Source organism: Calonectris borealis, chromosome 8 (assembly GCF_964195595.1).
Source record: "Calonectris borealis chromosome 8, bCalBor7.hap1.2, whole genome shotgun sequence".
Lineage (NCBI taxonomy): Eukaryota > Metazoa > Chordata > Aves > Procellariiformes > Procellariidae > Calonectris > Calonectris borealis.
Genome location: NC_134319.1, coordinates 12,635,325 through 12,650,082, shown reverse-complemented (window position 1 = coordinate 12,650,082; position 14,758 = coordinate 12,635,325). Strand labels below are relative to the sequence as shown.

At 55.2% G+C, this 14,758-nt stretch overlaps 1 protein-coding gene across 2 annotated transcripts in view; it reads left to right on the top strand.

Annotated features, from left to right (window-relative positions):
• Positions 1-9,649, top strand: part of PTPRF (protein tyrosine phosphatase receptor type F) — a 260,445-nt gene extending 250,796 nt beyond the window's left edge. For both annotated transcript variants that reach the window (XM_075155994.1, XM_075155995.1), the window contains 7 exons: positions 1,211-1,496; positions 3,399-3,577; positions 5,980-6,106; positions 6,334-6,459; positions 7,117-7,271; positions 7,734-7,869; positions 8,008-9,649. In XM_075155994.1, the coding sequence (XP_075012095.1) occupies positions 1,211-1,496; positions 3,399-3,577; positions 5,980-6,106; positions 6,334-6,459; positions 7,117-7,271; positions 7,734-7,869; positions 8,008-8,076 (1,078 nt within the window). In that variant the 3' untranslated portion in view covers positions 8,077-9,649. The remainder of the gene's footprint in view (positions 1-1,210; positions 1,497-3,398; positions 3,578-5,979; positions 6,107-6,333; positions 6,460-7,116; positions 7,272-7,733; positions 7,870-8,007) is intronic.
• Positions 9,650-14,758: the final 5,109 nt, after the last annotated feature.

The window sequence follows — 14,758 nt, the reverse complement described above, 5'->3', positions numbered from 1 at the left end:
TAGCATAACCTGCACTGCATGCATGGGCTGGGAACAGATCAGCGACCAGCAGCGGTAATGCAGTGGTGACATTTGTATTGCCACTCGTCTGTCAGATTAAACAGCACTGCTGTATGCAGAGCTTCAGAAAACACTTTCTCCTGCAAAACTGCAAGTACCATTTAAAAATGATGTGTGCCCACATAAGGAGGCGGTACCTTTCAGAGGCACATCATTGACAGACACGCATGCAGTGCCCTCTACAAACATTTATATGTAGTATTTACAGTAGAACTCTTTTGCAGGGTAGAAAGGCAGCTCTTTAAGCAAAATATTAGTCTACTAAGGCTTAGCATCTTATCCAGGCAAGATTTATCTATACCAGCCAAGTGGGGACTATTACTGAACAAACCACTCCATCATTGCTGTTCCAGCATACGCCTTACCAGCAGTGTTTAATGCTCTTCTTTCATGCTCTGTTTCAGATGGGAGTGGGGTATAATTAACACACAAACAAGCTGTATTAAAGCCCTGTTAAGGATCTGACTTGCACCATAAATGAGGAAATGTCTAGCTCCCTATCTCTGCCTGTGTTTACATGTCACGACAGCCTGTCTGTTGTTTTCAGGGTGCTCTCAGGGTGAGTAGTTCGGGGATTGCTACTGCCCTTCCAACAGACGTGGAGAGGCATCCGGTGCTTGAGCAAAGGGCTCAGCGTAGACATGCGTGACCTCACCTTTCTGCTTTCCCCTCTCGGGCTGGCTGTCCTCGTTTTATGGGTTAGGAAACGGTGACCCAGGTTAGGGAACAAGCAGGCTTGAAATTACGGGCTTCACTGATGCTGGGGCCCAGCCTGGACTTAAGGTCTTCTGACTTCATGCACAGGTATGCTGTCACTCTCCCACCTGTTAAAGACATTTCTCCTTCCCTTGTGGAGGTGCTGCCAGCCACCGCAGGGACCAGCAGAGTGCCACCATGTCCTTTCCGCTCCATCAGTGAAAGGGGGACAGCAGAAGGGCCGAGTAGCCTCCTGCATTCTCCAGTGCCTTTCTCCCTCACTCCTCCTGTCACCTCTTGTTTGGGGCTCAGCTCATTAGCCCTCAGTGTGGGGAGCAGGCTTTACTCCTCTTTTTTGCGCTCTAGGTCCGGGTGCTCTCTTAAGCAAGAGCAGAGCTTGCGTGGCCTCTCTAGGAGACACTGTCATCTCAGGCCACGTGCTTTGTTCCCACAGTGCTGGCGTGGGCCGAACTGGTTGCTTCATTGTCATTGATGCCATGCTGGAGCGAATGAAGCATGAGAAGACCGTGGACATCTATGGCCACGTGACGTGCATGCGCTCTCAGCGCAACTACATGGTGCAGACAGAGGACCAGTACATCTTCATCCACGAGGCCTTGCTGGAGGCAGCCACGTGTGGCAATACCGAGGTGCCTGCACGCAACCTCTTTGCTCACATCCAGAAGCTGACCCAGGTGCCACCAGGCGAGAGCGTTACTGCAATGGAGCTGGAATTCAAGGTTGGTGACAGAGCCCCAGCACCCCCTTCCCTGGCGCCCTGTCTCTGCCCACACAGCCCCACGGAGCCACGTGTCCAGGCATTGGGAAAGGAGAGCCGTGGATCATTACAGACAGTTTTTCTTTTGTGTGTTTATAAACCAGGTAGGCAGAGATTTAAAATGCATTTGAACTGTAAAGCTGTGTCGGCCATGGTCCCCCCTGGATTGGCAGCTTCTGGGGAGGATATAAAAGGCAGATGGATGCGCAGTTCTCAGCAGCACGTTCTGCTCTAGGTTCACTGTGCAGCGGGAACTGCATCTGAAATCAGATGCAGATTGTGTTAGTGATAATTGATGTTACTGTGAACAACTTGTCTGGAAACGGCTCCAATTTAAATATGTGAGATGTTTATAGTCTCACTTCTTCAATGCTGAGCTCTGTTATCTTTTAACCACCTCGTCACCAAGCCTCAGTGTCTAGAATTGGTGAAGGCAGTGTTTTAAGGCACACTGTTTTTAAGAAGCCGAGCCCACATTTTACTGTCTGTATCTGTGAATGCCTACTGCAGATATTTATTACAGCCTTGGAGATGGAAGTGAGCTCTGATAAGCGCCCATATTCTCAGATGAGGTGCATTAGTCCAGTGAACTCATGCAGGGAAATATAGCTCATGCAGGGAGGCAGCAGACCACGCAGGCTGTGAAATGAACTGCAGCAATACAGCTTCACCCTGGGGATTCCCTCCAAATGACAAAGGAGCAGGAGAGGCAAAATACTGACTTTCTGCATAAACTGGGAGTAGCTGAGCAGCTCTGTCCTGTGGTCACCAGAGCTGCTGGTGTCCTGGGCTTGGGACAGTAGAACATGCTGCATTAGTATCTCATGGTGACACCTGCCCTGAGAAACCCCTCAAGAGAGCCACAGAATTAGGCTCAGCTCTAGCAACTCTGTTCTAAGAAAGACAAAAATTTGCTGTTTCTCCACGGGTCTCTTTAGAACAGTAATAAAATTTACCGTGCTCTGTGCCCTGGCAGTGTCCACTGCATGGGAAACCCTGGGGAGCACGATATGGGAGGGCCTCACATGGCTGCATCACTCCCCAAAGAGCAACCCTGTCCTTCTGCAGGGAGCCTCTGCTAAGGACCAGCTGCCACACACAGAGAGAAGGGTGGCTCTGGAGATGCTGGAGAGAGTCTTTTGGGGAAGGGAAAAAAAAAAAGAGAAAAGAAAAAGGAGGGGGGGGAAAGAGGGACTTCTGTTTGAATGTCTCTTCCAGGAGATCTAAGTAACACATTTACCATGACTCCGGTTTACAGGGCTCAAAGAGAACCACAAAATGTCTTACAGTAACCCAAAATAGATCTTCTTTATCTAAAACTGCCACAATTCTCATTTTTCTTGGGTGGTTCTGTGGTGAGAAGTACATAGCGAGACATTGTTGGAAGATGGAAGATGGCATGTGTCCCTGGTTCAGCGAGGTACACAGCTTCATGTCCTGGCCCCTTGCAGGTCAGAGAGCTGCTGTGGGTCTCCATTCCACTATGTGTGGCTTTGGGGCTGTGCCAGCAGGTCAGTGCAGGCTCTTCCCCCTGCTGTCACCTACAGCCATGCACCGAAAGCCAGCAGTGCGTCCGAGCCATACCTAGGTGTGCAATGCCACCCCAGAGGGGCCGACACAGGACTGAAAACCAGACTGATTACTGTGAAATAGAGCAGCTGGGTGCAGCCTCCTCATAACATGGTGGCAGAGCCCTTCATCTGGTCCAGAAAGGCCTGGTCCCCAGTGGCTGTGCCTCGGTCAGAGGAGGGAGTGTGGCTGCATGCCCAGAGGGACTCCTGCCTGCCCTGCGGCCAGGGTCCTGATTTTGCCCCCAGACTGCTGCATCCCCAGCAGGGGTCTGACATGTCTCCTCCTCTTTCAGCTGCTGGCCAACTCTAAAGCACATACCTCACGTTTCATCAGTGCCAACCTCCCATGCAACAAATTCAAGAACCGCCTCGTGAACATCATGCCATACGAGCTGACGAGAGTCTGTCTGCAGCCTATACGGGGTGTCGAAGGCTCCGATTACATCAATGCCAGCTTCATAGATGGGTACAGGTAAGGGCCACCTTAGGTGCCTGGGCCAGCCTGTCCTGCCTGCTTGGGAACCTGGGCAGAGCTGCCTTCTCTTGTTCCAAGGACTGGTCCTGGCTGCCTAGGGGTGGGCTGGGGATCACTTTGTTGCATTTTATCTATTTCCATTTTCTCAGACGCTCCAGTGCGTATAGTTACAATATGTGAAGACCGCTAGTGAGCGAGCGCTGCCAGGCTGGCTTGTATTGCTGTAGACAGATGCCCACATGGCTGGGGTGGGAGACTGTGCTGGCTCCTGCGGAGGTTTGTAGGATCTTCTGGTAGGCATCCTTGGCATGTGTTTTATATCTGCAGCATCTAATGCGAACCTGTCCCCCCTCACTAGCTGTAGCAACCAGAGGTAGAAGTGTGATTGCGCTGCTGATCCAGGCAGCAGCCCATGGCTCATTGTCCCATGTCTTGATTTTGGGGGGAGTCTGTGGATCCTCAGACAGGACTGGTGCTGGACACTGGGGAGCCTGTCACTGAGTTCTGCTCCCCAGGGTATGTTTTAGAAAGCACAAATTAAGATCTAGTGGGGCAATAATGCTTATGGTTCCTGTATCTGACTGCTGGCATCGCGTTCTCAGATGCTAAGCGCCAGCAGAGGAGAATGCAGGGAAACAGCCCTGTGGCCACATCTCCTTCCCAGCGAATCCCCGGACAATAATCCAGACCAAATCCCAACGATGCACATATAAGGCTCATTCCTGTCATCTGTCTGTGCACCATCGCAGTAGGGTCACCCAGTGCAGGAGTGAGGGATACAACGATGGATGTGGCACAGTCCCGCTCCAGCTTGGCTCTGCCCAAATGCTTCTTGCAGGCTGGTGACCTCCCAGGAGCAACAGGCACTGCCAAAGGGAACAGATGTTGGTGCAGCCAGGCCAGTGGCTCTGTGCCTCCATCCCTGCTCCAGCAGCTGAGCCCAGGAAGGGTTCCCAGGGGGACAGGCTGCGTGGAGGCAAGAGCGGGCAGGGAGCAGAAGGGGAGCAACCCTGGGAGCATCCCAACCCAGCAAAACCACGGCGAGCTCAGGGTGGGACAGAGTAATGGGGAAGGATGAAGGGGCTGGAGAAAAACTGTCACGGAGCAGCCTCCGCTCCCTCCTGCCTGTGTGGCTCCAAGCTGTCCAGCACCACCACGCCCACCCCGGCACCCGGTGCCTGACAGGCGGGCTGCAGCCACAGTGCCCTGGCTCCAGAGCTGATGAAGAACAATGCTGGTTTTGCCCCTTGGTGATGCTTCGGCGGGAGGGCTGCCAGCACAGCAGGTGGTGCCATTTCTTATGCTACCTACCCCATCCCTGAAGAGTGCTGTTATCTCTTCCTGTCCTTTCCTTTGAACCGAGCAATCTTCTCGGTATTATCTAAAGAGATCAGCTGGCCCAAGGTCCTGCAGACATCACTGATGCTGCATCTTTATCAGCTCTTTTGTTTCGTTCTGCACCCCCACTCCCTGCTTTTTACGATGTCTTATAAATCCACCTTGAAGCAGCCCCTGTCTTCATCCTGCACATTACAGCTGTCCTGCAGCACGTTCATTAATTTTTAGCACCCGCGGAGAGATGAGGTGCCGGACGGGAGGATGCCGCCCCTCGTCCCGCGGGCTCCGGCGCCCCGCAGTGGTGAAGCGGGACCGTGTCCCCGCCGCCCGTGCGGCGCCAGACCCGTGGACCCCATGCCAGGCTGGGCGCTCGGCGAGCCACAGAACCAACACGCGGGAGCTGGCCCTTCTCAGAGTCCAAAGCACCAAGGGTGCTTTCTTCAGGGTGGGTGCCAGGCTGGGGCAGGTCAAGCTGTGCTTTCACACGGGACGTTTTGAGAGATGCTCTGGTTCGCAGTGAAGCTCAGGACAAATCTGGAAGCTTCAGAAAAGTTGGCAAAATGGTATTGGTGGTTTCCGCACTGCCCTAATTAGCTGGCACGCATGATCTAGGTGACCTGATTTAGTTGCTCTGTGTCTTCCCGTGCAATGGGAGGGATGGTGGGTGCTGCAGAGTAAACGTACAGGAACCCAGGGGTGCTGCTGGGATGGTCCCCCAGCACAGCCTCTCCTTTCAGCCCGAATGGGTGCTGGCAGCCTGCTCGCGTGGGCCCGGGTGCCAAGAAGGCTCTCAGTGCAGCAGTGCTAGGGACAAGCAGCAGGGAGAGGCTGGGCTGGGGACGCTGTCACCCCAGCAAGGACTAGCAGCCTTTCTGGATCCTGCACCCGGTGGTGCTCACTGCGTCTGGGGGGAGCACTCAGAAGACACGTGCTGGGCGGGCTCAGCCCTGCTGCCTGCTGCACAGGGTCCCTGCCTCCAGCCCTCCCGGCCCACCAGCCCCCAGAAGCAGGTCCTGCCCACCTCCCAGGAGCTGGTCTGAGCACCATTATGTTTGTTGCAGGCAGCAGAAGGCCTACATCGCCACGCAGGGACCACTGGCTGAGACCACAGAGGATTTCTGGCGGATGCTCTGGGAGCACAACTCCACCATCGTGGTGATGTTGACAAAGCTGCGTGAGATGGGCCGGGTACGAATCCAGTTCGGGGGAGAAGGGGGCTGTGCGGCTGCTGTCTGTGGGCACAACCTCTCAGCTCACCCCAGTCTGTCCCCAGCACCAGCCGTTCTGGGCCAGCCTCCTGCTGGCATGCCCTGTGGCTGACCCTGTGGCCCCACAGCCACGAATGCTCCCAGGGAGTGGGAGGGAGGAGCAGCAGCTTGTTGGTGGTAACGTCTCACCGTGCTCCTCATCCACAGGAGAAGTGCCATCAGTACTGGCCTGCGGAGCGCTCTGCCCGGTACCAGTATTTCGTGGTGGACCCCATGGCAGAATACAACATGCCACAGTACATCCTCCGGGAGTTCAAGGTGACAGATGCCAGGGTGAGTGCAACTGCTGGCTCCCCAGCTCCCCTGCCTCCTGTGCCTCTGCCCCACCTCTGCCCTGCCCAGGCCAGCGAAGGGAGCGTGCAGCAGCTCCTGGAGGAACCGGAAAGCAAGGTGCTGTCTCGCACTGCAGGCGGAAGGGGCTGCTGCCCCTCACCTGCTGCTCCTCTCACCACAAGTTCTTCCTTGCCAGCGGTCAGCCCCGGTGAGCAGCTCAGGGATCCCTATCAGCACCAGACCCTGCCTTGCCTGTGCTGCGCACTTGGGCAAGCATTTAACATGGGCTCCCCGGCACCTGGAGTCTCTGTGTGCAGCATCTGACCGGGCACAGGACCCCTCTGTGACAGTAAACGTGGTCCTGGGGTGGAGCTGGGCCCAAAACAGGACCAGGGCACTGACCCAACAGACCCTGCAGGGGCCCAAAGCCCCGCTCAGCTCAGCCGCCCTGGGGTGAACATGGGAGAGCAGAGGCCAGCCCCAAACACGCAGCGAAAGATCTGCCTGGGCTCATCCATGGCCTGTGCACCCTCTCACCTGGCCTGGGCCGGGGGGGTCTGAGAGCAGGTCAGCAGCACCGGTGCTGAGGGGAGCGAGATCAGCCCCTCTTGCTGTCTCCTCACCCACAGTTCATGTCTAACACCCCTGTCCCTGCAGGACGGCCAGTCACGGACCATCCGCCAGTTCCAGTTCACAGACTGGCCTGAGCAGGGAGTGCCAAAGACGGGAGAGGGCTTCATCGACTTCATCGGGCAGGTGCACAAGACCAAGGAGCAGTTTGGGCAGGATGGGCCCATCACGGTGCACTGCAGGTGAGTGGATGCAGATCAGCAGCCACCTCTCCCTTCATCAGCCCTCAGAGATGTCCCCTACCTCGCTTACCCTGGCAGCTGCCAGCCCCCCTGCACTTGGTGCCCCTCCTGCATACCACTGGCAAGAGGCAGGCAGCGGACGAGGAGGTGGCAACATCCATGGGTGCCATTGGCAGCCTTTCTGCCAGGTGACTAGATCAACCCAGTGGTATGATTTGTAGCTCCTTGGAAGAGTCCTTGGGCAGGGCAGGGTGCCACGGCAGCTTGGCCCAGAGGCAAGGCAGAATTGGTGGGGCCCATGGGGCTGAGAGGGCACTTCTGGCTGGCAATGTCCCTGTGGCCTCTCCTGGCTCCACTGAGCATGTCCCCGCGCTCCATGAGCTTGCACCACTCCTAGGAGCTCTGCGGAGCCTCGCTGGGGCTGGCGGGTCTCTAACGGCAGCTCTTGCTCCCTCCGCGCAGCGCTGGGGTCGGGCGCACAGGCGTGTTTATCACGCTCAGCATCGTGCTGGAGAGGATGCGCTACGAGGGGGTGGTGGACATGTTCCAGACGGTGAAGACCTTGCGGACGCAGCGGCCAGCCATGGTGCAGACAGAGGTGAGTGTTCCCTCCTCCCCGGGGTGGTGGGAGATCTGTGGGAGAAGGGAGGGGAGCCAGCATCACTGGATGTGCAACCCTGCTGCCTGATGTCCTTGGGTCCCCGCTTCTCACGCTTCCCCCCTTGCTGCCTTGCAGGACCAGTACCAGCTGTGCTACAGAGCAGCACTGGAGTATCTCGGCAGCTTCGACCACTATGCAACGTAACTAGTGCTTTCCTCCAGTCGCGGTGGGGATGTCTAGGAGTGGAGATGGGTCCCTCTGAGCCAGAGCCGCCCATTCCTCAGTCCTTCTGTACAGATGGAGGTGCTGCCCAGGCAGCAGACCTCCACGCCAACCAGTTCTGACCACGGCATTTAGGAACTTCGCCCCAGCGCCAAACGAGGGAATCCGACTCCAAAAGCATTTCCAGTCTCTGGCTGAATTTCTGCTCATGTGCATCTCTCGCCCTCTCTCACGCGACTGCATTTCACAGCGAGGCTTTAGGTGGGTGGAATGGGATCTTTTTTTTAAACATGTAAAATAGTTACTAGTGGTTTTTATAATCTCCTCTCTCTTTATTTTTTATTTTTTGCAAGTCTTAATGTTTTGCCCAGGCAGAACTGGACCCGCCAAACCTTTGGGAGTTGGGTTTGTTTTTTTAATTTCCTTTTGCTTTTACATTTTTTACTACCCTGTGTTTTTTTCAGCCCAGTCACTGCTGGTTCTGCCCATTTTAGTGCAGCTTCCTTGGTAATTTGCAGCAGCTGGCTTGTGGTTCCTGCCCGGCTCCATTCCCTGTAGGCTGCTTTTTAATCCTCTGTAGAATATGAAATTTCATGGAACTGGACCTAAGCTACCGATTATTTTTTTAGCCTTTCCCTCCCCGCCCATCATTTCCTGAGTAGGTTTGGTTTTGGGAGGGCATGTGGGGGGGTCGCCGGAGAAGTGGTCCCCTTTGTCAGCTGGAAACCGTTCAGTCCTATTACGATGCGTGTTAAACCAATCCAGTGACCATGTGTATTGGCAGATCCCGATATGACATGAGTTGTCGTCACCTTGTTTGTGAGAGACCCGAAATCCCAGGCTCCGGGCTTTGGAGTCTCTTTGTGTGTGTCTCGCCGGGAAGGGGGGGCAGGAGAAGCGAGTGGGTCCCACGCTTCCCCAGGGAGGGGACGGAAAGAGCGAGACACGGCCCTTTTTGTTAATCCCGCGGTTCTGTGCGTGCAAGCGCCATTCTGTCACCTCTCACCAGTGAAGCGCATCGGAGCATTTACAAAGGCAAGGAGCACAAGCCCAGCAGTCCCCAGAGCGGAGCCGGGCAGGCTCTCTTTGGAAAGCAGGGTACTGCAGGGAAGGGGAGGGGAGTACACATGGCTTCAGAGGTTGGGTGTATCTATAATTTCTGCTATCCTACAAATGTTAAAAGTCACTAGAATATTGTACTTTCCGCTACTTCAGGACGTTCTAATGAACCAATGTGGCAAGACTACTGGACTTAATTTAATGGTACTATATATTAATACTCCTTATTATATCACGCTTGCACTAAAGACAGGGAGTGAGCAGCCCTCTTTCGAGTGCATTGAGTTATGAATAAAGGTGGTGGAAGGGTATCTAATTGTATTATCACATGTATTCCGAATGTTAAGAATCCAAGCTACGCTGAAATCAGCAATCCAGGGTTGGTAATGTTGGAGGACACATTCATTTTTACCTTGTGGATGCATAGTGCTGTAGGGGTCACTGTTGTATACAGTCTGTTTTCTATTTGTTAATAAAAAAAAAATCTACAGCATCATTGCATAATTCTTGATGTTAATAAATTTGAATAATCGGGTTTCATACAACCTGGCTTTGCTGTCTGTTTCTTCAGCAATAAGCAGAGGCCATAGAGTCCCTCGGCGATGGGCATGCTCCCCAGCCTGTTGCCAGAGAAGTCCTTTCCCACGGGCACATCCCAACCACAGGCACCCTACACCTGCCACAGGGTCGCACTGCCCTACTGTCGCAGGGAGCTCGGAGACCCTCTGTGACAACCCCCTTTGTGCGTGCGTGTGCTCACGTCCTGCCCACCTGCAGCCATACCAGGGTGCACCGAGAGTCCTCAGTCCCTGGCACCTCCAGGAATGGCTCCTGCCAAGCCTGCTTGGCAGCAGTGGCCCTCTCTGGGTCCCCTCCACTTCCCAAAGGACAGATCATTCCCAGCAGTAGGAAGCCCGTAGCCACTTTCTGCCCAGGCCATGCTCTGCACAAGCTGTCCCAGTGGTGGCCAGGGCCTGAGACCTGTCCTTCCCACCTGCTCTACTGCCAGTTACTAATCCTCAGAGGACCCGAGGATGCAGCAGGATGCAGCCCTGGGGTGATGCTGACCTTTCCTGGAAGCACGTTTACCTGCACCCCCTTCCCTGCCAGCATGCTGGCTGCAGGACCAGGCTGGGGTAGCTACAGCCTTTGCTTGTGGGTTTGCAGGAAAGAGAAGGGTTGGTGGCGGTGGGGTTTGGTGGCAATATCAGTCCTGGATGAGGCTGAGACGTTGCCAGCCTCCTGGGATGCTGCAGTAAAGCTGTTCTGCGGCACTGAGCACAGTTGCATATGCAAAGTTACTGCTCAGCAGTAAAACCTCCGCCTGGCCCCTAACTGCAGAGCAGCACCCAAGTATGTTCAGGTGTGAAACCCCCGCCAAGGCATGCGGCTGTGCCCGCTCTGCGTGGGCAGGCCAGCCCCAGCCCTGCCTACGTATGAACTGCAAACCCCCCGGTCAGTGCTGGCTCCTGGAGAGAGCAAACGGCACAAACGTGCAAGGGGCAGAACCGCATGGGCCAGGGCCCCACAGCCTGTCCATCCTTCCTGAGGAAGCCAAACCTGCTCTGGCCAGCATGTGCACGATGGGTGGGAGCGTGTGGCAGACAGACTGATGAGCTTTTCCCTGATGTGACTGTGGGCATCTTCTTACTGACTCCTCGCTGACTTTGCTGGAGCTCAGCCATACTTTCCTGCGAGGCCATACCGGCGCCTGAGCAGGTGCCAGATGCAAAATGGTGTTTCCTCCTCGCCCGGTTGGTTCCTACCCCAGTGTCTCGCCCCTGGGGTGACCTGAGGCTGGTGGAGCATTTCCCTGGCTCTGCTGTTGGGCAGCTCCACTCAAGGATGCAGATCTGAAGGCAAAGCAAGCTCCTGCCCTTGCAAGGCAGCACACGTGCACAGGCGTGTGCGTACGCACATGCCAGCACCGCTGGCATCGGGACGCTTTGCTTTGCATTGCTGCCAGGGCCCAGGATGGCAGGGCTACACAGCCAAGCGTGCACCTGCTCGTACAAGGGTGCGTTTGGGGAGGAAGGACGCCCTGCTAACCATCGTGCTTTAGGAAGCCAGCCAGCTGGGAAGCGGGCAGCCAGCACCTGCCTGCGCTGCAGCAAGAATGCTTTGGCTGCGCTGCTAAACTACAGCTGGTGACGATGCTTTCGCCACACGGGCGTGCCGCTCGCTGAGCACTCACCAGGCACCGTCACGTGCAAAGCACGAACCTGTAGTCCGCGTGTGGCTTCGAATGCACTGATTTGCTCTCACCGAAAACAGCAGTTGCCACAACACTTGCATATATGCACAAGCACAAGCGCACATGCATGTACCTTCTTTCTCCTTGTCCGAGAACATTTGGGGCTTCCCTCCCCGTTTGATGTCGTATTCTTAGCCTAAATCCTTTACAACCAACCCAGGAAAAAACATGAGGGAACAAACACTCCCAATTGACTGTCTCTGCAGGCTCTGTCTGCCACGTGTGAGGCACAGAGTGACCTTTCTGGGTGGTCGGTGAGCTTACCTACAGGCTGAGTAGGAACAGGAGGAGGGAGAGGGAGAACAAGCGTCTCGGGATGGACTGCACTGGGAACAACATGACTGAGCCCGGCCTCTGCAGCAAGGCTATTGCTGGGTAGGCACTGTGTAGGCGCACTTACATGGCAGAGGTGGAGCCACGTGGCCAAAGCCTTGTGCTGGCCTCACAGGGCCAAGAAAGGCTCAGCACACAGAGAGGGCCAGGAGGTCCCCAAAGTGTGAGGACATGCCACCTTGGCAAGGAGACGGGGCCCAAGAGGACAGCCAGGTCAGCAGCAAAGGCAACTGCTGCCTGTGGGGAAAGTCCCATTCCCCCGTCCTCCTCACACAAAACCAACACGGCTTGCCTAAAGCCAGCTTGCCCCAAAGGGGATGGAGTCATACCAGTTTAAAAGTGCTTATTCCTTTAACATGTATTTCCATTTATCTCTGCACATCTCACAAAATAAAAGGGGAACAAAAAAAAAGACTAACCACGTAGAGTGGACACAGGGAGGTAACCCAGTCTGCCCTCAGAGCCAGCGCCGTGGCTTGTGCCATGCCCCACGCAGAGCCACGCTGGCTCTTCCTGGCATTGCCGTGCCTGGGCTGGGTTGCTCAGCTTTCCCTGGCCAGAAAGGATTTATCCTAGCTGGCATTTTTTTGCCTCATATTCTTTGGTATCAGTTTAAGGCTACTCCTTCCCTCTGGTGTCAGCCTGGCTTCACAGTGCCACACTGTGCTCCAGATCTGGAGTGAATGGTAGCCAGGTGGTGCCGTAAGGAGGCGTTTGGCCTCTTTCCTTTGGCATCTCTCTGACAGACCAAACATATTTGCACTGAGCAATGGAGCTGGGTAGTTACTGCTGGCTTTTTTTTCTTCCTAGCAAAAATTTTCCATTCCTTAATTGCAGCAGGTAGCCCTCATGCAGCCTCAGAGAAGCAGCTTTGTAAAGGGCAAGGTTTGGCAGGTGGGACAGCGGCTAAATGGCAGCTAGTCAAAGGTGAATTCCTGGGCACTGAGCTGCTCTTCTGCTCTTTCTGTTTTTAATTTTTTATTCACTTCATTGATACCTGTAGCAAGAGAGCTGTGTAGGCCCTGCCTAGGCTTGGCTTGCCTCCTAGTGATGCTAAGTAACATACTGCCCAAGCACTGCCCTTTGGGATGTCATTGCTTTAAATTTTGTTTTCAAGGGCAAAATAGTTGTTAAATAAGGAAAAGAAACAGCTGCACCACTGAACAAATCTGAGCTTACTCTGCGCAGTAGCTTGGCAACTCCTTCCCCCACAGTCCTGGCTCTTCTTGTTCTCAGCAATGTTGCCATTTTCATTTGTAAAGTTTCCCTCTTAAAAGTGACTTTTTTTTTTTCCCTTTTTTGCCTGTTCTGACCTGGTTCATTTCTGAGAGCAGGAAAAATTCTGATCCCTCCAATTAAAAGCTCATTGTTGCCCTTTTGACAGTTTTAATAAGTAAGCTCAGTCCGCAGTAACAATTACATGTCATCAAGCTTTCCTGCCTACACATTTCTGCTCATGGCAACATTTTACTACTTGTCATCATAAAAAGACTGGCTCGTGTCTCCTGATACTAGAAAGTTGGTCTTTCTTGACTAATGGATAGCAAGTGCAGCTGCCAGGCCACCAGAAATGCCAGAAACGCAGAGCTCGTCTCAAAACCATTACCTGGCAGTTGCCTGTGCTGGTACCTCCATCTGTAGGAGGCTAAGTGTTGAGCCTGCTGTAATTTTAATCCACTTTGGGGTTCTGGTCCGTGTACCTGGCAATTCGGGGTCTGAGCAGGTCAGAGAGGCAGCAGACCACAGAAAATCTGTGTTGGAGTGGTGCTTTGGTAAGACTCTCAGGGCTGCCACGTGCCCATAGCGTGACACCGAAGGAAATGTGTATCAGGAGAAAACATACAGGGAAATTAAGGTTTTATTTAGGCATGAGGGACTGAGTGTGGTCTCTGAGGATGGTTACAAGCTCTTTCAGGTGGGTTGTGCTTATTTTCAAGGTTGCCTGTTGGCACTTACGCATTCAAAAAGCATTTAGCACAACAATCTGTGAAAATTGCAGCCAGTCCCAGCCAAGGGGGGGTCAGAATCCCTAGACAGGATCTGTCAAGCATTCAGCCTTGTCCACACTTGAAAGCTTTTCCTGCTAAAGCTATACTGTCAGCTCCCAATCCTCAACACAACGGCGGTGGATTATCGATGACATACGCTGGCCACGAGGGCACTCTTCCATGTTTCTAGCTGACCGATCTGTGCTGGCGAAACTCCCTCGCGTGGGCCAGGCCTGGCGCCGGTCCAGCTCCAGGTTGCGTTTGCTGCCAAAAGTTTGCATAGTATCAAATTCTACTTTGGCTTTGCTTACACACAGAAATTGTAGGAGTATAATTAGCTTGGTTAATACGTTCGCTTGGCACATGCCTATCGTGTCACCATTCAGCGCCCGAAACCCATCAGCTCACTACAGCGCTCATTTACACAGGATTAATACCCAGCGCTTCCGACTCCGCACTAAGTGCGCCTGCACGACCAGGCTGCACCGGCTCCAGGTGTCCCGCGGGCGGCGTGAAGGCCCCCGGGCGCCCCGCGCCGCCGGCCCCGGGCCCAGCCGGCTTCGCCGGCCGCTTGGGGCGGGCCCCAGGCCCCTGCACCGGGACTGCACCCTGCAGCCTCCCATATTGACGGCAAGCGGCTGCTGCGCAGGCGGGTGAGGCTCCTGTCCCCGCTCGGCCGGTCCAGCCCAGCCTCTCCCTGAGGGTAGGACCGGCAGCCCCGCGGAGCCTGCTGAGCCAGGCCTGCCCTGGGCCGCTGCGAGGCCGAGCAGCCGCGCTGCCCTCAGGCCTGGGCTCTGCGCCCACCCCCGGCGGGTGTCCCCGGGGACCCGCAGGCGGGGTGTGGGCGGGGCACGGATGGGCCCGCCCGCCGTGACTGCCGTGGGGGCCCCCGGCCCGGCCCGACCTCCCCGGGCGCCTCGAGTAGGCCTGGGCCTCCCTAGCAACCGCCCCCTAGCGACAGCCTGCCGGCCCGGCCCTCGGCCCGTCCGCCTAGCAACCGCCCCGCTCCCGGCCTCCTGATTCGCTGGCC